General features: G+C 39.9%; 1 protein-coding gene across 1 annotated transcript in view; it reads left to right on the top strand.

Moving 5' to 3' along the window:
• Positions 1–26,010, top strand: part of LOC120514254 (complement factor H-like) — a 44,534-nt gene extending 18,524 nt beyond the window's left edge. The window contains exons 5-10 of the mRNA XM_039734537.1: positions 2,466–2,660; positions 8,296–8,472; positions 14,835–15,020; positions 21,078–21,254; positions 23,518–23,692; positions 25,833–26,010. Coding sequence (XP_039590471.1) covers positions 2,466–2,660; positions 8,296–8,472; positions 14,835–15,020; positions 21,078–21,254; positions 23,518–23,606 — 824 coding nt within the window. The 3' untranslated portion in view covers positions 23,607–23,692; positions 25,833–26,010. The remainder of the gene's footprint in view (positions 1–2,465; positions 2,661–8,295; positions 8,473–14,834; positions 15,021–21,077; positions 21,255–23,517; positions 23,693–25,832) is intronic.
• Positions 26,011–26,415: the final 405 nt, after the last annotated feature.

The raw sequence follows: 26,415 nt of genomic DNA, 5'->3' as shown, positions 1-26,415 counted from the left end.
GCGGTCTCTGGGCGTAAACGCTCCGCTGGTTGCACGGCCGCGCCGCTGGTGTGTGGGTTCCGCTGCTGCGCCGGGCCACAGAAATTTGTTTGAATGCAGGTCCCCGCCTTGCACCAGGCGGAGCATCCTCGGCTACGCCACTGTGAACGCTGGCCCTGGCACAGAAAGTACGGACGACATATACTCACCCAACACACTTTATTTACACTATTTAAAATGTCATGCACTCACGAACCCCAGTGCCTATGCACTGATTCCCCAAAATCCAGGGCCCACAGTCTCTTTGCCTTTGTTCTGGCCGCCTCCCGTCCTCACTCTCCAGCTCAGTCCTTCTGCCTCCCGACTTCCACCAATGGGAAAATAGTAATGGAGGCACGCCCCCAGTTTGAATCCTGGCCACGGGATGAACCGGCTCGGGCGGTGCCTTACAGGGTAGGGCTTCCGCACTTAATGAACCAGGTGGCTGGCTCCCGGGATAATCCCCATATGCCTGCCATAGCCCTCATATGTTACATTACCTTTCATATCTATGACCTCACGCAACAAGACAGAAAACCAGTAATGTAATGATTTACTTCATAAATGCCCGTTCAAAAATGCGACACTTACATTTTCTTTTTACATCTTCTTGCCATCTTCTTGTTTCTCAGACACATTGAATTTTGTTGCAGCAGTGCAGTTACCAATTTCTTTTGCTACCTCAATGACTTTTAATTTAAAACCAGCTTCATATTTTCTTCTGATCGAATACTCCATCGTAGGTAAGGGATGCTCTTATGATAAAGGTTTATGAGGGTGAGAGATACAAAAAACACAAATCAGTGCAAACGTTGTTTCGGAATAGTTTGGGTATTACTGTGTGGTCATGTAGGCACAATACATGGAAAAAAAAGGCCATGTGCTCCGTGGTTACTGTCTTAGGTGGGCATTAGACCAATAGCGTGAGTTTTCCACATTCGACTTATACGACCGACATCATAAAATACCAGAAATTATACAATAAAATCAAGTCCCGACTTGTCCGTGGGAGTACTTATCCGCGAGTATATACAGTAATAAACAAGAATAGTTGCATCTGATATCTGAATTATTAAAATGTGTCTAAATATTTACAATTGTAATAGAAATTTGTCATTTTTCACCCTCTGATAGCTGCCCATAGGGTGTAGATTCCTAGTAAAAGATCAAAAATAACATCATATTCATAATCACTAATCTTGAAATAGTCGAAAACGATACCCTATGTGCTTATGTTTGAAATTTGTCATTTTTAACTATCTGAGAGTGGCTCTTGGAGAGCTAGGACCACCGATAAAGAATCAAGTATCAAAAATGTTATCGTATTTGTGATCAGCAACCTCAAAATTTCATAAAACGACATTCCACATATATAAATATATATATATATTACTGATCCCTATTTTTTTCATAATTTTTATTAATTTTGACCCCTCATATTTCATTGGGGGGGGGCCCTTGGAGTCGGTTGATGTGGCTTGCACAACTTCAAGTCCTTCTGATCATTTTTACTGAAGATGCCTATTAGTTTTTGTTTATTATCAGAATGTCATTTCCTGCTACAAATGAGGGGGAACCCCAAAAGTTTGACCTTGTGCATACATTCTTCTGAACACAATGCAACTTGGGTAATAAGAAGTTCATCTTGCTTAGACTCCTAGATGGCACATTGTTTCATTAGTCTTCAGTCCGTCATTATGCTTGATCCAGCATGCTGTTTAAATGGAGTGGGCGATGGCCTGGCCTCCTCCATGGGAAGGAAATGGCAGAAAGAGAAGAATAGAAAGGCAGAGAGACTAAACTTATACTAGTTTCTGTCACACATCATTGACCAATGGGGCATCATGATACAGAGTGGCGTGCCTGATTCAACAGCCAGTCCTAATCAGCTACAGCCCAGAATTAGCCACATCCCTACTTCAGACAAGTTCTGGTTTCAGCACATCTCCGTTCTATCTCTAGGTTAACCTTGCTGCCATTTCATCTCAAACTAGCTGGCCAGTTTCAAATGTTCACTTGTCCTTTCCTGGGGGGATAGTTCATAAAAAACTGGTTGCAAGTAGGTTGACGAATGTCCCCAAAATCAACAAATTAAAGCCCCAAACCAGCACTTAACAAAACAGTCTTATCAGTGATAGCATTTCAAAAACATTGTGGAATTCACAATGACTTGCGTAAAGAAAATTCCTTCTTTCTCTGAGTCACTAATTAATTCCTAAATGACAATTTACAAGTAATTATCAAAATATTAAATATTACAGACCCCAGGAGGGGTTGGGGCTCATGTCATCTGCTGTATTCTTCATCAGCTGCCCACCAAAGCCCCTGTTGCTGTAGCAATTATCCATAGCTCCTTCAATGCATTTCTCATCTGTCATTGTAAATGTAGCTGTCACTACCTGTCCCTCTTTATTATCTTTACATTATCAATTGTTTTTTGTTCTCAGTACAACGATGTATGCCTGAAAAGGCTGTGGCTGGAGTATTGATCGACAGTGGCAGGTTTGCAGCTGATGAGGCAGTTCCATATGGAAATGTCATAAAATTTCAGTGCAGTTCTCCAAACCTCATGTTGAAGGGAGCATCGGAGATATTTTGCAAAGATAATGGAACATGGAGTGCTCCATATCCAACATGTGAAGGTAATGTCAGTAAAAGTGTATTTAATTTCTAAGAGAACACCATGTTCAGCACTGTCAGCATCAACCTGAAGCTCTGCTCCAGCTCTTTCTTCTTTATTGTGTTGTTCTTCCCCTATTTAAGTTTCTTTAGTTCATTGTTGTCAAGTATGCCAGTCACCTGAGATTTGATAACAGGGTATACTATGACCTTATAATCTTTGTACTGTGTAGTGGCCTTCCTCTTAAACCTTATTGTTTCAGGTTCTTCACCTCTTTTCATTTTGCTGCTGGGCTTGTTAAAGGTTAGGTCAGTGGATTTCAACCAGAGTGTCAGAGCAATACTCCAGATGTGCCTCAAAATCATACAATAATTAATCAAGTCAGTGGTTTTTGGATATGAATGCTACTGGCACCCAAGACTGTGTTTGGACGTGAGCTCCGAGAGGGCATAGAAAAAGCAGTTTGAGTTAGAAAGGTAACATGTAGAGTATGTTATTACAGCATGTCAGATTTTGGGGGCTGGAAGTCGTGGGTTAGCTGTTGTGTGGGTATTCCTTTGGCCTTTACTTTAGAAAACACAATGTCTCACTTATTGAAATTCACTCAGTTGACTCCACAGTCATGGTGTTTTAGTTCCTGTCTGGGAGCTTAGGTCTATTTATCAAGCACAACAGAATTACTCTAAAAGTCTGACTAGGATAACAAGTTGTCCTTCCTCAGAGTATGACATAAGAAGCATTTACAAAGCATCCTACTCCCAATTCCTGCAAGGCACAGGAGGCCACATTTGAGAATGAGTGATGTCACAATTTTACGGCACCCCTTGCTGTAAATTTCCACTCATGATGACATTTTGTAGCTTTCTGATACTAATGATAAGGCATCACTCCAAAGATAATAATAATAATAATAATAGTAATCAAAGTCAGGGGGAAAAAAGAAGAAGAAAAACATAATAAGGTAGGACACTGTTCTAAGATGTTTGTAAATGCTAGCAAAACATCAAGACTAATACAGTAACGAGCACCAAGATGGTGAGACACACACATGTGAAATGAGAGCTAAGCCTCATAATAGGCATGTCTGTTCAACAATGAAAGATCCACAGCCATACTTTCAGAAGAATCACCGTTCTGCTTTTATGGCCTTAAGAAACACCTCATAAAGTAACAGTTACTTAAGATTAATAGCTATAAATCGTGCTCAGTCTTCCAGTGTTCCTAACACTAGATTCTCTGAAGCCTACGAAAAAAGTTGTAATGCCGGGCCACCTTAAATTCCTTCATACCTCTCCATCAACATCTTTGTTTTGCAAATGTGTCAATCAGTACAAGCAGCAGGCAGCCTGCTATCCCAACCCGCCCAACCCATCAACGCAGCTGAAGTTATCACAGCTCAAGTCTGTTTATCTGGGAGTGAGGTGTCTGGAGTTGTATAGGGTAAATAATATATCGTTATTTGGAGCACATACACTTCATGTATGTTCCTTGTCTACAACGATCTGCCTGCTGCCAGTGCTGATTGACACATTTGCAAAATGAAGACGCTGATGATGAAGGAATTTAAAGATGGAACGTCATTACGACTTTTATCGTAGGCTTCAGGGATTCTACTGCTAATTGTCTTCCAGAATCCTGTGCTGTGTCCCTCTCTGTGATCCTCCCATCTGTTCTGCAAGGATTTATTTATCCAGTGCTCTATGAGTCACTGCCTGCCTTCTAGAACATTCCTGGTCTTATAAAGTGTAAAACAAGTACTCCAGGTGTTTGTGAAATCCAAAGTTCAGTGTACCTGTATGACATTTCACTGTCTATCATCTATCCAGACCTGCCTACTATCAGGGTGCTATGTGGTCTACTTTAACAGAGTTTGCATTTGTGACCACCTGTGTATTGATACTGCGATGTTGCTAGCGACTTGCATACTGTATGGGGTAATGATCATTAGGCGCATGCTGATTTACATGAATGCAGCTTGCTTTAATATTTACCCATAGGAAATCTTGGGGAAATGTGTAACTCTAAGTGTCACCTCATGTGTTGAAAGGGCATTCAAAGTTTGGTGTAAAATTGGAGAAATGGTTAGTTTTGATATACCCAAATCACTGCTACTGCAAAGCTGCATCTTCCCTGTACCCAAAAAAATAATATTAACAATGTTTTCATTTCATCTGACACCGCATGGCTTCTCCGTGTAGATGGATTGATCACATAGTGTAAAATACAGGTGCCGGTCATAGAATTAGAATATCATGACAAAGTTGATTTATTTCAGTAATTCCATTCAAAAAGTGAAACTTGTATATTAGATTCATTCATTACACACAGACTGATGTATTTCAGATATTTATTTCTTTTAATTTTGATGATTATAACTGACAACTAATGAAAGTCTCAAATTTAGTATCTCAGAAAATCAGAATATCAATTAAGACCAATGCAAATAAAGGATTTTTAGAAATGTTGGCCAACTAAAAGGTATGAACATGAAAAATATGAGCATGTACAGCACTCAATATTTAGTTGGGGCTCCTTTGGCCTGGATTACTGCAGCAATGCGGCGTGGCATGGAGTCGATCAGTCTGTGGCACTGCTCAGGTGTTATGAGAGCCCATGTTGCTCTGATAGTGACCTTCAGCTCTTCTGAATTGTTGGGTCTGGCGTATTGCATCTTCCTCTTCATAATACCCCATAGATTTTCTATGGGGTTAAGGTCAGGCGAGTTTGCTGGACAATCAAGAACAGGGATACCATGGTCCTTAAACCAGGTACTGGTAGTTTTGGCACTTTGTGCAGGTGCCAGGCCTTGTTGGAAAATGAAATCTGCATCTCCATAAAGTTTGTCAGCAGCAGGAAGCATGAAGTGCTGTAAAACTCCCTGGGAGACGGCTGCGTTGACCTTGGACCCCAGAAAACACAATGGACCAACACCAGCAGATGACATGGCACCCCAAACCATCACTGACTGTGGAAACTTTACACTGGACCTCAAGCAACGTGAATTCTGTGCCTCTCCTCTCTTCCTCCAGACTCTGGGACCTTGATTTCCAAAGGAAATGCAAAATTTACTTTCATCAGAGAACATAACTTTGGACCACTCAGCAGCAGTTTTGTCTTTAGCCCAGGCGAGACGCTTCTGACGCTGTCTCTTGTTCAAGAGTGGCTTGACACAAGGAATGCGACAGCTGAAACCCATGTCTTGCATACGTCTGTGCGTGGTGGTTCTTGAAGCACTGACTCCAGCTGCAGTCCACTCTTTGTGAATCTCCCCCACAGTTTTGAATGGGTTTTGTTTCTCAATCCTCTCCAGGGTGCGGTTATCCCTATTGCTTGTACACTTTTTCTACCACATCTTGTCCTTCCCTTCGCCTCTCTATTAATGTGCTTGGACACAGAGCTCTGTGAACAGCCAGCCTCTTTAGCAATGACCTTTTGTGTCTTGCCCTCCTTGTGCAAGGTGTCAATGGTCGTCTTTTGGACAACTGTCAAGTCAGCAGTCTTCCCCATGATTGTGTAGCCTACAGAACTAGACTGAGAGACCATTTAAAGGCTTTTGCAGGTGTTTTGAGTTAATTAGCTGATTAGAGTGTGGCACCAGGTGTCTTCAATATTGAACCTTTTCACAATATTCTAATTTTCCGAGATACTAAATTTGGGACTTTCATTAGTTGTCAGTTATAATCATCAAAATTAAAAGAAATAAATATCTGAAATACATCAGTCTGTGTGTAATGAATGAATCTAATATACAAGTTTCACTTTTTGAATGGAATTACTGAAATAAATCAACTTTGTCATGATATTCTAATTTTATGACCAGCACCTGTATTATTCCATCTCTGTCAGTTCAATATCGTTTTTGAGTTATTTGTTGTCAAACATTTCTAAAACATTTCACCCTTCTTGGAATGTCCCGTGCTGTGCCAATCTATTCTTCTGGAAGCTCTAAGCAAGACAGGACAGCTCATGCGTTTTGCTAAATCCTGGGGGAGTCAAGAAGAGTTTACTAAATTATAAGCATCACTCTTAAAAATAAAAGTGCTAAAGCGGTTCTTCAGAGTGATGCCATAGGAGAACCATTGTTGGGCTCTCAAATGAACACTCCACATGAAGGTTCCAGAAAGTGCCTTTTATTTACATCGATAGCAGATTCCATAAATCACAGTGAATAGATGATAACAGATTTGTGAAACACCAATTGGTTCACAATTTTAAAATGACTCTTGCTTCCTCTGATATCAGACACAGTTCAGATTTTCAGTCAGTCAGTCAGTATCCTGCTAGGTAGCTTACAATACAGTAAGGATTTCTGTTTATCCACATATTAGGAACTTTTTCAAAGCCCAACTTTTTTGAGCCGGTTAGGACCAGTTTCCTACTCTGAGAGGCTTGATAAATACGGGCACAGGTTTGCAAGCCGGATGAACACCAAAGCCTCTCCCGGTAGCCAATCAGTGAGGGTGAAGTGCTGCTACTCGTCCGCTTTTTCACATGTCAGTGCTGTCACACAGCTCTCCCTATTTGCGTGCGTGCTCCATCCATGTTTGGTTCACCAAAATGATTTGATTCTTTAGTGAAGAAAGAAAACATTGATATCGTAATCCCCTGCTCAATTTGCTCACAATAATCCTCAGGCACTGCATGTGTCCTATTACAGACTGGGAATTTAAACCTGTTTTCATGAAGGTGGATTGGCAGGTAATCTACAGGTAGAATCCATTGAATCATTACAGAGGGACTTGGACAGCATACAGGCTTGGGCAGATTTATGGAAGATGAAAATTAATGTAAGTAAAGTTTGAATACATAATGGGAGGTCTGAAAATAGAAAGTAGACCAATGAGAACGATTTAGGATTCATAGTGGACTCGACACCATCAACTGCCAGACAGTGTTCAGAAGCCATTTTTAAGGCTAAAATAATGTCACGTTATATAGCACCTTAATGGGAGAGATACAAGTCACAGGAGGTTCTGCTCAACCTTTATAATGCACTGGTGAGGCCTCATTTTGAGTATTGTGTGCACTTTTGGTCTCCAGGCTACAAAAAGGACATAGCAGCACTAGAAAAGGTCCAGAGAAGAGCGACTAGGCTGATTCCAGGGCTACAGGGGTTGAATTATGAGGAAAGATTAAAAGAGCTGAGCCTTTACACTTTAAGCAAAAGAAGATTAAGAGGTAACATGATTGAAGTGTTTAAAAGTATGAAGGGAATTAGTACAGTGGATCGAGACTGTTATTTTAAAATGAGTTCATCAAGAACACGGGGACACAGTTGGAAACTTGTTAAGGGTAAATTTCGCACAAACATTAGGAAGATTTTCTTTACACAATTAAGAAGAAATAAGTGGATAGGACTGGTGAGCTTTGTTGGACTGAATGGCCTGTTCTCATCTAGAGCGTTCTAATGTTCTAAAAAGGAGTAAGGCAACAGTGCTAATATTTGTTCCACCATGAAATCCCAAGCCATTATAAGTGTTGGTGTGAAATTTCTACACTTTCCCTTGGTCAGCATTTGTTTTTCTCAGGATGCTCTGGTTTTCCACCCACATCTGACAAACCCCTTCAGTCTAAACTGGCATGGTGTCTAGAGAAGGTTTTATAATGCATTAATAGTTTTATTCACTGGATTTCTTGTTTTTTTATTTATTATTTAGAACCAAAGTGTCCACCACCACCTGACATACTCAATGGAAGAGTTAAGCAGAAGAAAAAGCATTCCTATGCTAACAAGGACACCGTGGAGTATATCTGTGATGACATGTTCATCCCTGACGGATCTAAAGTTATAACTTGTAATAATGGGATATGGACATTAATACCAAACTGTAAACGTAGGTCTATGAATTATTTTCTATTATATGTATTCTTATTTAAAAATATCAGCAATACTTTTTGGCTTAATTCAAGCTGATTAGTTACTTGCATATACTTTTATTTTTTCCAGCCATATTTTAAAACAAGTGATTTAAAAAGAACTTTTGCACAAGCTAGAAGATCTTTTGTTTAATTGTTGACCATCATGGTGTCTCTCCATACCCACAGTGATGCCAAGGGAGGCCAGTCTTTACAGAAATGGTGAATTTATTACAGTGCAAATCTCACACTGGAGTGAACCCAAAATAATGACATAAGTGACAAACCCAGAACATCTGCTGTTTCTCTGGGGGTCCCTGAACAAACCACCAAACACTCCTGGTCTCACTGCTTCCCTGCCGCATTAATCTCTGGACAATGAGAGACTGATGAATGCCTTTCTGTTGCTCACCACAATCATTTACTGCTCTTCCATGAGTTTGGTTTCAGCCATGTTTCAGCTCACTTCCATCTAAGCCCTCCTTGATCGGGGCTGTCCTACTTTTTCTTCATAAACACCAAGCCACAGCTTCCTCTAGGTTGGGGGGCCTCATGTATAAATTCTTGCTTAGATCCCACACTAAAAAATTGCCCAGGAAAAACCAGCACACACTCCAAAAAATCTGATTTTTAAAACATTAAGTGGGCCAGGTTTCACGCCAAATTCCTTTATAAATCTCAGATTGACTTAACTCTTTCAGGGCTGGTGTCGACTTCCGTCAAAAGGAGGAGTTGACGAACTATAAATGGTGACAAAACAAACTGTTATCTTTTAGTTGGACTCTTGTTGCTAGAAGGAAATTAGCTTCATTGGATTGACCGAGATTTCCTGCACTTGCATGAGTAGCACGGCGCAAACAACGGCAAAAATGGGACTGACATCTAGCGAGAGATCAAAGTGAATGCGTAAAGCAAAATACTCCGTGGACGCGGTTTTGCCTATTATCTCTGAACTGGACTATGACTTGCTGGAGTCCGATTTTGATACAAGGAATCGAAAATGAATGTGAGGTTCCAGCTTCAGCTGACTGGTCCCCAGCTATTCGACGCGCCAACGGCACTTGTTTGCCAGATGGACTGCCACTTAACAATGATAAGAGGTAGAAACCAGATTACAATGCACTGCGACCGTGACCCCTGCTGCTGCTGCCCCAGGCACACAAAGACAGCCTGGCAGCAAGACTGCCGCACATTCTTGGCAAACTGGCAGCCGCAGCATGTATCAACAGATGTTTTATGTTGCTTTCTGTTTGAAACCATTGCTTTTCAGAAAACTGTTTTTTGAAAAAAATATTCAGCCCTCAAAGAGTTAAAACAATGCGCACGCACAAAGCTTTTAGTTACTCCCCATTACCACCCAACCATTTATGGCTTACAAAATGCTTTTATTTCAATATTCATGATCTAATCCTCATATTAATTTGGCCATGTGCTTGACTGATGTCTTTACTACAAACACAGAAAATGAAACTTGAGTGAAGGACAAGATTTGGGTCATTTGTGTTCTCTTCTCGCCTCTCACATTTTTGTACATCACATATTAGTTGTATATTAATAGAAAGTAAGTACAAATTCATTCTGTGACGGTGCCTTTATCACAAAATGGGTGCAGTCCAAGCCTGAGTCACACTCGGGGTTAACACCAAAACAATAAAACACACAAAATTGGCATTAAAACAATAAAAAAAAGTATAAATTGTTTACTGGTTTTGTATGACCTGCAAAAAATTCACATTTTTACTGAGTTTTGCGATTATGAAATTGCATGTGAAGTGAGGCTCGGCTGTTTCGCTCATCCTGCACACTTCTCTAAAAGGCACCTGCCTTAATTTACTAAACACGCACGGTGCAAGCTCAAAAGACATTTACAAACATTGTACCTGCGACCGAAACCTTAATAACATTCCAACAAAACTTTACAAATGACAATCAATATACAGAAAATAGAAAATGTGAAAATCCATAATATGAAAACTAATTATCATGTAGAGACATGCAGTTTTGAAATGCGCGAGCGTCGCCTTGATTCTCAGAGGTTCACAGCATGGCGCTGTGGTGCAAACTGTGTTGTGCGAAATTTGAAACTGTTCAAAAGGGAAATGTTTTCTAGCATTCTTGAAGGCAGTTAATAAATGGATGTGTGTGTAATTCTTAGGGTTCATCCATCCATCTTCCAACTCGCTGAATTCGAACACAGGGTCACGGGGGTCTGCTGGAGCCAATCCCAGCCAACACAGGGCACAAGGTAGGAACCAGTCCCGGGCAGGGTGCCAACCCACCGCAGGACACACACAAACACACCAAGGCCAATGTAGAATCGCCAATCCACCGAACCTGCATGTCTTTGGACTGTGGGAGGAAACCCACACAGACACGGGGAGAACATGCAAACTCCATGCAGGGAGGACCCGGGAAGCAAACCTGGGTAACTAACTGCGAGGCAGCAGTGCTACCACTGCGCCACCCTAGGGTTCATATGTAACTCATTTTTTGAATTGTTATTAGGGTGTTGGTTACACTTTGAAAACAAGAGTCAAACTTGTGTTGTACTGGTGAGTAGCTTCACATTGAACAGCACACATTTCATGACACACACTCACATACCCAGACAGGTAACAGAATAATTTCAAAAAATTGCTATCTCGTCCTACGTGTACCTTCACCACTTTTCCTCTTTATCTGAGTGTGTGTGAACATTTCTTCCCCACTGCTTCCTCAGCCGATTGCGTTCCCATAAAGCCTCAGACTTTTGTCACTTTTTTTGAGGCACCTTTCTCACCTCCTTTGCAGATTTATACTTTCAGTCTTTGAAGGCAACTCTGTCAGAGTGGGCTTTTACTCCTCCTCGTATATCTCACATTCACACTTCCTGTTTTAAATGTATCCCCAAAGCCAAACTGACCAATCAGATTGCTCAGAGGGCAAAGGACACACAGACCATAGTGCTTTATTATAGAGCAGATTATTTTACTGTTAATAGCTGAATAAACATAACATTATATTTTTCATGTCATGTTGGAACATATTGCTTTTCATTTATTTATTTATTTTAAATTATCATTGCTATTTTCTTCAGTAGTTTAATGGCAGCCGCCATACTATTTATGGCAACAATGCCCCTAACAGGAAGCATGAGAATGATGGGTAACATCATGTTGGGGTGTTATAGCATCATTCCTCTAATTCAATAAAGAGAATCTGAGAGTAATTGGATAATTATTCTTTACTGTTATTTTGTTTAATTCGTGATAGAAAATACTTGTCTTAAACCGCCATCTTTTTTTTTTTCAGCAAAGCCCTCTCCTATCAGACTATTAGGCAACGCTATAAAACCCTTCTCCAAATTCTCACAAATACATTTTTCCATACCCTCACTTTCAGGTTTAGACAGGACTTAAACTTTCCCCTTCGGAAGAAGATCATCATGCAGTAAGTCGGTATGCACAATAACATTTAATTTGTCTAATGCCAAAGCTGGTAAATCTCGCAACAAACCATAAAAGAGTGCAAAACCTCCAGTAGTCAGTTATGTTTGCAAAAGGTACCTCACTGAGCAATTTCTCTCTTACTCAAGCCAATGTGGGGATTATGCTGTTTAAGATAAGGAATTCCAAGGGTAATTGGTGAAATTATTTTAAAAAAGTGTAATGACTTCAGAATGCAATAAAAAAAATAAAAACAAGTTTGGAGTGTAAGAGGTAGTGAAATGTATTCAAGAAACTCTCCCCAATAGGCGTCCCATTTATAAAGAGAATTCATAGACAGTATTGGTAGTATTGGTATTTTTTAAAAGTTTAATTCATTTAATGCGAGGAGCTTATCAGAATCAATTATCAGAATGAGCAGAATCAATTAGAGCAACTCTATTTAAGTTATTCACTGCTATTGGTACCACAATTAGATTCTTAAATAAAGATGGACTGTCCACAGTGAATTTCTCACATGTATCTGACAGTACAGTAGATAACAGATACATGAAAAGAGAGTGTTGACATTTTTCATCCCAAGAGGGAAATTTAGCTTTTTGCTGAAGTTTAAGAAATATTATAACAAAGAACATCAACCACCCTCAAATATACACAAAGTACGAGGGGTGTTCAAATATAAGCAGGAATTTATGAGCTACATTTTATATATTGAATACAATGAAACGACTTACACATTATTTCTCTATGTAGTCTCCGGTCACTGCAATCCACTTGTTCCAGCACTCAGGAAACTTCTAAATTCCCGAAGAGTAGAAGTCTTTTGACTGCATGTTGAACCCATTCTTGCACAGCGTCAATAACCTCCTCATTCGGCTTGAATTTCTTCCCTAACTAAAAATTGTGGGCCGAGAGATGATGGTCCCTCTCTGAATGACTTGCACCAATCATACACTCTAGACTGAGATAGAGAGACACTCATCCTCAAGCTGATTTTTAAGTCTCCAATAAATCTGAGATGGAATGACTCCTTCATTTGTCAAAAACTGAATAATAATTTGCTGCCTAAAACACTACTGTGTACCTCCTGCTCCGACGTGTTGATTACAACTGACAGGAAGGGGAGAAACAGCAGCTAGTACTACTAATGACAAGTTCATATATGTGTGTGTTTGTCCAATGAGTCAGGTCTACCTTACAGTCTTTATAAGAACAGAGTATGAAAATTCCTGTTTATAATTGAACACCCTTCCTATTACAAAATACAGAAAACGTCTGACTTGGCTAATAACAGAGCATTCCGGGTGAGGTATTATGCAGACGTATTGCTGTTGATATGAAGGAGCCCCTAGCAGAATTTTTTGACCCACTTCTGCTGAATAATTCATTGGCTGAAAGTCCTCAGTGTTGGTGTGTCAGAGAGAGGATGTGTAGCATTGTTCATAATGACACTCAGTTTTGTTTTCATTCTCACCTTCATTACTACTCTATCCTCAGCAGGGCAAATGCACAGAGTAACTTAAGTACATATCCGAGTATCTACTTCAATTACATGACTCAGTTGTTTGTTCTGCTTGTGTGCAGAAGTCCTTCCTGCCTTCTGTTCCAAGTGAATACACTTCTCGAGTCTCTGTTTGGTGATTCACTGTTTAACTAATATATAAAAACATTTTGGAACAAATTTACTGGTAGCCTTGAGAATTTTTGAAGACCTCAGTTAGGTGTACCCTTAAAGATAAGGTGAGAAGCTTGGTCATCCAGGAGGAGCTCAGAGTAGAGCCACTGCTCCTCTGCATCGAGAGGAGTCAGATGAGGTGGCTCAGGCATCTGATCAGGATGCCTCCTGGATGGCTCCCTGGTGAAGTGTTCTGGGCACGTCTAACTGAGAGGAGGCCTCGAGGAAGACCCAGGACACACTGGAGGGACTATGTCTCTCGGCTGACCTGGGAACGCCTCGGGATTCCCATGGAAGAGCTAGTAGAAGTGGCCAGGGAGAGGGAAGTCTGGGTATCTCTGTTCAAGCTGCTGACCCTGCGACCCGATCTTGGATAAGCGGAAGAGGATGGATGGATGGATGGATGGATCAATTAGGTGTCTGCATATCTTTCTCTTTCTCCTGGTCTGCCAGAGTAAAACACAGTCTTTGTCCTTAGATATATTTGGATGTTCTTACCTATAATAATTGAGCTTTAAGAGCTGCTATGTCTTTTTGTGATGGTTATGACCTGAATTGTACCCTACTGGAACATTAACATTTGAGCATAAGAAAACCTTAATTTTCAGTGTGATACAATAGGCTGGATGTGCATACAGTATGCCTAATAAAAATGGTGCTCAACCCAAGTTGTATGATCTACCTACAAGAGTTGTCTTAACAGCAATCAAAGGGCCAGCCTGGCAGAGGCATCTAAACCAGGGACTTACCAAGTGGGTTTAGGGTGAAGGGTCATAATGTTCCAGCTTTGTTTGTAACAACCTGAATCACTAAGGTGATTCCAATGGGAATATTTAAATATTATTAGTTTTTCATAGGCAATCATTTCAAAAGTTAAACCTGAAATAATTCACATGGTCCTAATCAGAAAGCAAAAGTAATCCATGAAGGACAATCAGTTGTAAAGCCAGTGCTTGAAGTGGGCCGTGTACTCACAAGTGAGCGATACCAGCACCTCATCCGATTTTTACTCAGAGTCCTGGCAACATTTCTTAGAGTATTGCTAAGTAGTCATACACAGTACTAGTGACATTTCAGGTTTCACGGTGACACTGGGGAGCACCAGGGACCTGGGCAGCCGTTCTGTGATTAGACGCTAGTGTACCGCCATTAACAGTAAGTTGGTTCCACTTTGAGTACTGTGTAGACATACATTATAAGCACACTTAAAAAAGCTCTAATTGCCTTATTTATTTTGTAGGCAAACCCACATTCTGTGCCAAACCTGACATTCGCAATGGATTTTTTTATCCTTTGAAGGAGCAGTTTTCATCAGAAGATCATCTATATTATTCCTGTGATACGGGTTACAAGACTGCCAATGGCCACTGGTGGGATACGGTACAATGTAAAGACGGGGTGTGGACAAGTGAAATACGGTGTTCACGTAAGTAAGCCAACATTTCTGACTATTATGCATTTTAAGAGCTAAATTCTCTACTTCAGAAAATTTAGAACTGACTTTTTTTTCAAAACAGCTGCATATATAACAGAATAGGCCCTAGTTCTGTTCATATACCAGCCATTGAGTTACTAAAGAGCACAATATATACTTTCTTATTTATGCTGATGATATACAACGTTGTGCTAGTAAGTCCCCACTACTAGGTTTTCATTTAAAAATTGTGCTATAAACATAAATGATGTTCATCCACACTAGCATTGCCACATCATTTAAAAAAGTATTTTTGTTCATACTAAAATTACTGAAAATGCATGTGAGTACACCTTCCACCTTCACTGGGCATGTGCACAACATAGGCCCCTTTAACTGAGTTAACACTGTGCCAATTTGTAGTCACTGAGTAATATTCTAATTTTTTCATCCAAATTTCAGCTTTATTGGTCATCATTTCACACATAGTATGAAAGGGGTTGCAATGGGTGACTGTCGTTTAACAAAATAATTTATCATGTCAGAAATTTTAGTCAACTGTCTTGTAGCATTAGCAGTCTCATAAGGCAATTTTCTGATGTCGCCATTAAATTTCCTGACATTCTTTATGCAGAGACCGCAGTGACTGTGCACTGTACAAGTATTTAGTGAGTACCCACATCATGGCATGTCCATCTGACCGAATTTGCTTGTGCAGTCTGAGCACATATATGACTGGCGACTCTGTCGTGCAGTGTGAGTAGTCCCTTGACCGCAATTTCTAAAAATCTCACAAAACCCTATTTAGGTGCATTCAGGTAAGCAACACAACAAGCAGCATAGAATGCTCCTCATTTATGCTGGCTCTGTTGGAAATGTTTTTTCTTCCATAACAATTTAGGGAATGAGATGTTGCAATGAGCAGGATCCAATAAGAGAAGAGCCATGTAATACACACAAACCAACCAGAGTATGTTTTTAGATATCTTGCTTTTCGTCTCTCCACATTGAAACACCGCACCAGCATTTTTAAAGTATCTGCTCTGCAGAGCATTTTAAGTAGTGTTGCTTTTCATTTGTTGAAAATATTACAAGGTAGTGTGGATGAGAGGTGAAAACGAAGACTAATGTCCGAGTTTTCAAAATGAAAATGAAGTAGTGTGCATGGGCTCATAGTGATGATAAATCTTCTTCTTCTTCTTTCTGCTGCTCCTTTTAGGGGTTGCCACAGCAGATAATCTTTTTCCATAAGTGATGATAGATAGTAACTTAAATGAACCGTATGAACTGACATCAGGTGTTGGTTAGAACGCAGCTTTTTAAAACTGAATGATGAAACAGGCTGTAAAGAAGCCAGAGATCAGAGTGGGGGCAAATCGGCTTTCCTGGAGATGCAGCATGTCGAGGGTAAAATTTAAGACTTTGACTCTGACTTGAATTATTCAGATCATTGAAATAATGTTAGTAATCCTGCATGTTACCATTTATAAAATATACATGCATTCTTTTGGCTCGATATGACTTTTTCCTGAAGTGCTTTAGAGTTTATCTATCAGTGTTTTAACATTTTTCCCATTTCTTTAATATCACTCTTACTTATTTTACAACACCACTAATGGCAAACCCTAACAATGCTGTGATATGACGTGGAGCAACACTTACAGTCGATTCACAAAGTATTCAACTCCCTTCACTTTCTGCACACTGTATTGTATTGTAGATTTAATTTTTAAATGGAAAAATTTGTTAGTTTTGCCCCTCTGTCTACACTCAATAACCCCTAATGACAAAGTGAACACGTGTTTTCAGAAAGGTTTGCAAATTCTTTTAAAATCAAAACATATAAATATTCAATTCTTTGTTGAAGACCCCTTTTCAGCAATTACAGCTTTGAGTTGTTTTTGGTAAGTCTCTACCGGATTTTCACAGCTGGATTTGAGAAGCTTATCCCATTCTTCCCAGCATATCCTCTCAAGGTCCATGAGATAGAATGTGAAGCAGTAGTAAGCTGCCATCTTCAGGTCTCTCCACAGACGTTCTATGAAGTTTGAGTCAGGGCTTTGTCTGGGCCACTCAAGGACAGTCTGAGACTTGTCCCAAAGCCGCTGTAGCGTTGTCTCGGCTGTATGCTTCTGGTTGTTGTCGTCAGGAGCGGACTGGGTCTCTAAACCGGCCCGGGTATCCTTCAACGAGGGACATGATGAGGGTCGACCCACTCGGCCCATTATTCATTGTGATTTTTCTTAAAATTTGTGATGAGCATGCAGCTCGCTACTTGCTATGAGCCTATGATATATACTCTGTTGCCAAACTTAATTTGTACACTGTTGTTTAGACACAACTAAAAATTTGACAACCTGCTTAGAAATAAAATTTAATGAAAAATAAAAATGTAGTAACACGGCTTACACGTTATTAGAGTACACGTCAAATGTCAATGTCATGTCCAAGTGCCAGGTCCCTAGTAAGCTAGTAGCTTACGCATTTTGCTGCTTTTAGCAGCCACATCATCAACAATACTGTTAGCGTCAAGTTTGGCTAGGATACTTTTCTCCACCGTCATCAACATGAATGCCTGAAGATGCTCTCACGTCATTGGGCTTCTCAGGTGGCTTTGATTCTCTTCAACGCAGAGAATGATCTTTCACACGGCACTTGCAACACAGGTGGCATTAGCATTAGCTTGTAGGCAGCACCCAGTGCTCTTGTACACATCAATTAAGAGGTTCAACCGGAGTAGCACCTTGTAACGTATAGGCTAACCGAAATGTAGCAGTATTGCAACAGAAAACAGCAAAAGGCAGTTTTGACCAAATTTATTGCTGCAACGTTGTGTACTCACAACTAAAAGAATTTGATGACATAATACGGTATGTTATATAGGACTACATAAATCGCAGTACCGGACAGATAATGTTTAGTAGTTTAGAAAATTAATTTTAATGTCAAACAGTAACCAGTACATAAAATTTATTTCATGAAACGGCCGGTCCATGACTAGACCAGAGTCCCCGGCCCACCAGGCATTGCCCAAATGCCCTAATGGCCAGTCCACCCGAGGTTGTCGTGTTGTAAGGTGAACCATTGCACCAGTTTGAATGTTGTGTGCACTCTGCAGCAGGTTTTCTTCTGTTTTCTGCTACTTTGATTTAACGGGCCATAACTTCATCATGCTTCACTCAATATTCATATTCTAACCCCACAAAATAAACTTCAGACATTTCTCTTTCAGTATTTTAACAGCTGGACAGTTTTAATATATATACAGTATCAGTAATATTTTTTACCATAAGATGCACTTTGAAAGTTATTCTTATTTCTACAGGTGTTTGAAAGCTCATTCCAACACCGCTGTATAAAAAAGTCAGCGAAGGTGTCAGGAACAACCATAAAAAATGTTATGAAATGTCTACAAGCAATATTTCTAGTTTTATTGTTTTAAAGCTGTACAACACATGGGAATCTTTTCCTCTTGTTTAAATTTTTGAATTTTGAAATAATGACCTACAAGAATAAAATTTCAAATCAGTAAAGGTACAGAATTTAATTCAGTCCACTGCGGTCATTTAAAAGATGTACATATTTCTGCACAGGACTTGTTTGAGATGCAATTAAAGTTGAAACGAGTGCCTAGTAATCTCGAGGTTATGGTTTGTCTGAGAATTGCTTCAATAGGCTTTGTTTGAAAAAAAGGTTATAGTCTAGTTCTCTCATGCGTAACACTTTGTTTAGATTCCATACTCAAATTTTTGCTTATGCTCAAAAGTTAAAAGTATATGCACAAAAAAATGAGATTTGTAAAACCTTACGTAGACCACATGTCACGCCAAATTCCTTTATTCACCATAAATTAACTTAAAACTCTGCACTCATGCACGCGCTTTTTAAATTCTCCCCATTACCACACACCAGTAAAAATCTATGGCTTAAAAAAAAAATTCATAATATTTATGATCTAATTACCATATATATTTATTTGGTCATGTTCTTCAGTGACCTCTTTTAAACAAACCACGAGAAAACACAGAAAAAGAAACCTCGAATGTGAACCTAAGGTATTACTGACTGAAATGGAGGCTGCAAATCCATTCTTTTTACTGGTCTCTCTGTGGGAGTCACAAATAAAACTAAAAAAAGAAGAGTGTGAGCAGCTGAATGGAAAGAGCAAAAAAATAAAATTAAATCCCTTTGCCAAATAGTAAATGTTAATGTTGCAATACATACAAGTCTCTTTACATTCAACGTACAACATCCAGACGCCTCTGAACTGCTGTCGTGTTGACGTGCTGATGGACAGAGTCTGGGATATCTGAGCTCTTCTTGGTGTATCTCAGGTGGCTGAGGCACTCCATGGTTCTCAGCTTGAGCTGTGGACTGCTGCACACCTTTAAGGGTCCGGACAGCATTGTGGTTGGCTATGCAAGGAGTGAGTTTTCAGGAGCTGTGATGATTTTTTGGCCCATAACGATAACTGGCTTGTGAGCCGATTTAGACTACTTGTGTCCTGAATTGGAGCCCACATTACAAGGACCATCACCCCGTAGTCACACGATTCCTGTTCCATTACAGGTTTAAACACCTGTGGAGGGCTTGGCTTTGGTGCTTTACAGCATGAACTGCCTACCAGTCAGGAATCTCACGGCCATTGCTGATAGGCGTCATGCTGTCTGTGTGGGATTGTGTAACCAGTGCTTGATGTAAACCTAAGTAACTGCCGGGGTACTCCTCTTTTGTGTCTGCTTCATCTTACTCTTCACGATGTATTGTAAAATACAAATAGTTACTTGGGTTAGGAGGACTCTTGGGGATTTTTGTACCCCTTGGTGGTTCAATTGTCCTGAAATACCTGCAAGGTCAGAGAGCGACATGCCCCTATGCACTGGCACACATCCACCATTTGCCACAAAACCAGTGAAGTGTTGCTTTTCCTAATGTTATCACAGCGACCGTCTGCACACATTGTGTGATAAAGGCACCATCACAAAATGAACTTGTTTTTTAAACAGATAGCACTTTCATTTAATTAATATACAGCTAATGTGGGATACTCAAATGTGTCTGAGTAATGTTATCGCAAAGTGGCCGGGCTGAACACCTGATTCCTTTACTTTATCAAACGTGGGCAGCAGACTTCACGGCCATGCTGTGTGTGATAGTAACGCTGCTAGTGCCAGTTACGTCTTACAGCACACAGCACACCCTTTTTTACACATTAAGGCAATAAATGGCAAATACATACACTGAATGGTAAAGACTGCTGTGTTGAGAGAACATGTCGGTAACAGAACGTGACTGAACTATGCCAAGAAAATCAGAATATGACTGATGAGCCATTGAAGTGTACAATGAAATTAGGTTTTCTGTTAACTTCATTGTTCTGCCAGTTGGAGTCACGCCAACTCCAAAAAATGCTGAACAGGACTTTCAAAAGTTGCCATAATGTTAAGCCAATCTTCACACCATCGTTGTGTTTTCTAAATTCTGACTTCTATATAACAAATAGCTTGCACAGGTTCTATACATGAGCCCCCTGGCCCGGAGTGCTGGCTGATTTTTCCGTCAGTGTTAGTTTCATGATATTCCATCTGAGCCACTTGCAAAGTTCTTAGCTCAGTATTGTGAGTCTGGACATTTATTAAAAAGTGTATTTCTATCACCATACATATTGAGTTGCACTGGAAGACATGATGCCTTGCATTATATTGTGATATCCGACAATCTATTTTATTATATTATTCTTTTTGGAAGAATCCTAGCCCACCCACCACAACTTAATTTATCTCAAATTTCTGTATGTGTTGTGGTCCAGAGCTTTTTCAGAATTTGGAAAGAATGTCTTTGTGCTAAAATAAAGCCTGGGCTCGCCTAACAGTCTGCAGATCTCAGTAGAAATGCGGGGCTAAGTGGACGTTGTGCTCCTTGAAAAATCAGACTGGCTTCAAATGAGATGTAAACGTTTGTATTGACATTATATTTGATGAACTTCTGTGATTTATAAAATGAATACATTTATTAAAGGTATGGCCTAATTAGGTTTGTTTTCATTTTCTTTTTTAATTGTAAACACAGAACCATTTGATTGTGGCTTTCCACCACAAGTTGAAAATGCTGTGGTGTTGACAGATGTGAGGCCAATTAGGGATACGGAGCAAATTCAATATGTCTGCAAGAAAAACTACAGACTGAACACAAACTATAAAACACAATGTCAGCGCGGTAAATGGGTGAACCTCCCTCAGTGTCTAAGTAAGTATGTTGGTTTCTTATATTTAAGTGCTAATCACTAACCTGTGAACTTTATAGAACATTGTGGAAAGCATAAACCTGTTTAAGAAAAATATATAAATCAAAGGAACACTTGCAGCCCCCTGTGTTGCTACCGCAAATCTTATTCCCACAGGGCACCATGAGAGTTCATTACAGCCCTGTTGGGTTCCATGGGTGCCACCAGGGGGTGCTGCAGAGACTGTAGATCCCTACTTTGTTGGGGTTGCGCCTCACCCAGAAGTATGTGCGGACCACACTAATAGGCCAGCAGAAGTACTCCTGCATGTAGGATGAAAAAAACCCGCTGCCACTGCTCCAGGAGCCAGAGGTGGAGGCCAAAGCTTGCCGTAGGAAGAGGGGAGGCAGAAGAAGAGAGAGAGAGAAGGAAAGAAAGAGAGAAGGCTGAAGAGAAAGTGCCTCTTATATTGTGCTTATTGGCGCATTGCAGGTGGGAAACGTTTCCCACACTCAAATAAAAGCCTTGTGTGTTGCAGAGATTTGTGCCTGTTTCTCAGTCAGGTTTGAGGAGCTGGTGTGCCCCCTGGTGGCCACACAAGCAAAATTAAATAAGCAACAAAAATTGTAATCAGTGACACTATTTATGTATTTATACTCACATTTCATGAACCTTTTCTGTATTCACTGACACCTTTCACAGCACTTTTATTTATTTATTCTCATAATATTCCTTCACAAGCATCTGACTGCTAGCGAAGGGAATAGAACAAATGAAAATGAAGGTGTTTTTGAACTTCTGCAAAAGTCATTTGTTAATTAGTAAGGTTATGTTAAATTGATGCAGGTTAGGTGCATTGGCGGTCCTAAATTGTCCCTTGTATGTTCTTGGTGTGTGGGTGTGTGTCCTGCCCGGGATTTGTTCCTGTCTTGCGCCCTGTGTTGGTTGGGATTGGCTCCAGCAGACCCCCCGTGACCCTGTGTTAGGATATAGTGGGCTGGATAATGGATGGATTTTTTTAGTTATGTTAAAATACTAGGGGGCTTTGCCCCCTGCTCGCTTCACTCACACACCCCATCCCATTCCCCCCTGGGCGCGCTACACTCCAGACACTTTGCGTCTCTGCTGCTCGCGTTGTTTAGGGTTGAACACACGCTGAGGAGATGAGGTCTGATCAGCTGCTGTCTTTCTGCTGCTGCAGCCTTGCTGTCTGTTCTGCTTGTCACGATGCGTGTCGATCATTTGAAAGCCTGTACACCAGCTGTCCTTTTGTCTCACTGCCTTGTCTCGCGGAGCATCAAATTGTCTTCCGAGAAGATCACGTATCGTCTCCTTCCAAGATTTTTTTTATAATAGAGAGATTTGCCTATATGTATATTAGCGCATAGTCTTTTGGAGATTCTGTTATATTGCCCACAAGCTAAACTATAATGGAATTTTCTAATTATTTCTTGTCCCTCTTGACTACAGAGCAGTCCCAGTTTATGATCTGCCTTGCAGTTAGTAAGGCATGGAGGGCAAACAGTTTACAAAACGTATCGAATCGTGTCGAACATTCCATACGTACAGAATGTACTGAATAAGTAAAATATATGTCAGTTTGCCACAGAGAAATAACACAACCTTTAAGTATAGAAAGTAACTGAAATTTAACAAGAAAAAGCTAAGTTTGTAAAAGAAACATTTTTTCCTTTTTTGTCTTTAGTAACTTATTTCTGTAGTTTTGCTTTGAGTTTTACTTAAACCTTTTTAAAACAAACTTTATTGGACTGAGAAATTTCTTTTGTTACACGTTTGACTCCTGCTGGATCCTACCTTTCCAACTCCTTAGCAGCTCGAGTGTGGGAAACTGGAAAAGATGCTTAAATGTATGGTGGGGTAAAGTAGCCAATGATGGCAGAGCGCTCTTTTCTTTCTGGTTACACTGGAAGCTGTGGAGTGTCACATTTTCAGGAGAAAACTGAGCTCTGTCACACATTGTCACATCGTATGTTTCAGGAGTTAAGTTGACAGGTAACAACATGAATGATAAATAATTTGACAACTATTAAGAGAAATGTGTTTTTAGATTTGCAAAAAAATTTACATGTGGACTTTTCTGGAGTAAAACCAAACTAATAAAATGTGAACAAAAATGGTGAAAAGTTAGTTAAATTTAAACAATATATAACATGAAAAACTAAAAACTTCCACTAAAAATGCCTTAAAACCAGAAGAACACTGCTGAGCTCATATGACAGAATTGCAGTTTTTAACAAGACTTAATCGTATTTTTTCTTCACTTAGGTGATTCAGTATGTGCAAGGCCAAGTATCACTAATGGGTACATTGACCCGAACAAATCAGAATTTCGTGAAGAATATGTCTATTTTTAACTGTAATACTGGTTATAGCCGTTATGGAAGTCATTATTCACAATGCACAAAAGGACAGTGGAATCCAGCTTTTCCAACATGCCATGGTAAGTAAATGATTCAACTATTCATGTAAATGTCTGACTTTTTTTAACGTTCCCTTTTTATTTTTTCATCCTTACTTTCTCAAATTGTCTTTCTTGCCCAAATGTCCACCTGATTTCATTAACAACAACCCAGTGTAGGGAAGGTTCGTTGACCAAGAAGATACAGCTCAAGATGCAGGCTTTATCTGTAAATTGTCAATACTTTGCCCCTTTTTCTTTTCTGACCCTCCAATCTCAGCAAAACCAAATACTTTTCTTATCTCAACATTTAACTTTAGCTTCCAATTTTTAGAAGGCTTGTTTGTTCATGAAAGAAATCTTTCAAAGGCAGTTAGTTTCACATATGTTCAGTTTTGAAGATGATCCTGGTGAAACTGATGAAGAGAATAAAGGGGTGTTAGTTCTTTATATGTGGGAAGTTCTTAAAACCTTCATAGAAAATCTTGAAATCTGTGGCTTAGACTTGCATTTTTGAAACAGTAGCTTTATTTGAAACAATACTGATCTGTGGTGAATGTTCTTGCATAAAGCCAGTATCAGTTGGTCTATTATAACCCCATACGGTGCCCTCTATAATGTTTGGGACAAAGACACATTTTTCCTTGATTTACTCTTCTGCTCCACAGTTTAAAATTACAAATCACACAATTCAGATGTGATTAAAGTGCACATTTCAGTCACGCCATGTAGAAATGACACTTTTTATACTGTAAATTGGACCCCCATTTCAGGGCACCATAATCTTTGGGACAATTGGCGTCACAGGTGTTTGTGATTCCTCAGGTGGGTTTCATTGCTTCATAAGATACCTCAGCTTGCTTCTACCCTTTGGAGTCAGTAGTTGTCATTGTTCAACATGAGGACAAGAGCTGAACCAATGAAAGACAAAGAAGCCATTATGAGGCTGAAAAACAAGAATAAAACCATTGGAGACATCAATAAAATCTTAGGGTCACCTAAATCAACTTTCTGAAATATTAAGAAGGAAGAATGCAAAGTTGAGGTCAGTAATCGCGAAGGGACTGGTAGGCCAAGGAAGACCTCCACTGCTGATGACAGAAGAATCCTCACTATGGGACAGAGTGTGTGTGTGTGTGTGTAAGAGAGGACTATCTGCAGAAGACGTCATGAACAGAAATACAGAGGGCACACTGAAAGATACAGACCACTAGTTAGCAACAAAAACAAGATGAGCAGATTGCAGTTTGTGTAAAAGAATTTAAAAGAGCCTGCAGAATTCTGAATGAAGGTCTTGTAGACAGAAGAGACAAAGATAAGCCTGCAGCAGAGTGATGGCAACACCAAAGTGTGGAGACAAACAGGAACTGCCGAAGATCCAAAGCAGACCATCTTATCTGTTCAACATGGTGGTGGAGGGTGTTATGGCTTGGACATGTATGGCTGCCACAGGTACTGGCACACTTCTCCTTATTGATGATGGAACTGCTGACAGCCGTCGTACAATGGATTCTGGGGTGTATAGAAACATCTCATCTGCTCAGGTATCAGTAAATGCCTCCAAACTCATTGGACGGTGCTTCATCCTACAACAAGATAAGGATCTCAAACATACTGCTAAGGCAACAGAGATGTTTATTGGAGCTAAAAAATGGAAAATTCTTGAACGGCCAGTCACTTGCATTAAATCCAACCGAGAAGGCCTTCTATATGTTGAAGAGAAAACCTAAGGGGACAAGCCTCTTGAAACAAATTGGAGCTGAAGATGGCTGCATGAGAGGCTTGACAAGCTTCACCAGAGAAGATCCTCAGCACCTCCTCAGGGATATGCGACAAAGTACTAAATATGACAGCTTTAACAGACCTGTCATTGCAACGTCCCAAACATTATAATGTCCTAAAATGGGGGGACCATGTAGAAAAAGTGTTGTGTGACCAAAATGTATGCAAATCCCCTTAACTGAAAGTCCACAATGTGCACTTTATTCACGACTGAGTTATTTGATTTGCAATTCTAAACTGTGGAACAGAATGAAAAATATGTCTTTGTCTCAAACATTATGGAGGCCTCTGGATATACTCCAAGAGAAACAGTAATAATTATTTACCATTTTCAAAAATATTGTTATGCCTGAATTTTATTGTTTTTTTTCCCAAACTAATAGCCATTTTCTTAATATAGCAGGATGGGGGTAAAAAGGCACCATGGAGGGATTTCTGCACTGGAAGACTTCAATAAGTTCAAGAGATGAAGAAAATGAGAATATAAAAATCCCTGACATTTAAGTTCTGTTTTGTGTCTTTCTAATATGGTATGAAGTATGCTTTACAAAAGTAATAAAAATTATCTTTGCTACCAATTTAAATGTAACTGTTGATTTCAGCAAAGTACGAAAACAAAAAATGACATGAAAGGCAGTGAATCAACGAAGATACAGCAAACCGTGGCAGCCAAATTGCCATGCTGGATCACTTAGTCATTTTTAAGTTCACCGATGTACTGTGAAGGCTTCCATAGTGTTTTGGAAATCATACCACATACAAATTTAATTTAATATGTTGACATATTTACAAATATGAAAAACAAAGAGACACTTACAATATAAAACATACCTGATATAAAAGTTAATGGACTTCCTAAACCTCCTTAAACTAAGACTTGAGTAACGGAGCACATGAGCCCATCCCGGCATCACAGAGCTCATGGCAGGACCCAACCCTGAGGAGGTCCTGGTCTGAGGTCGGACTGAAACACATGTGTATTT

The sequence above is a fragment of the Polypterus senegalus genome, chromosome 14, assembly GCF_016835505.1.
Source record: "Polypterus senegalus isolate Bchr_013 chromosome 14, ASM1683550v1, whole genome shotgun sequence".
Classification (NCBI taxonomy): Eukaryota; Metazoa; Chordata; class Cladistia; order Polypteriformes; family Polypteridae; genus Polypterus; species Polypterus senegalus.
Note: the sequence above shows the minus strand (reverse complement) of the source record. Positions and strands in the feature narration are given on the sequence as shown.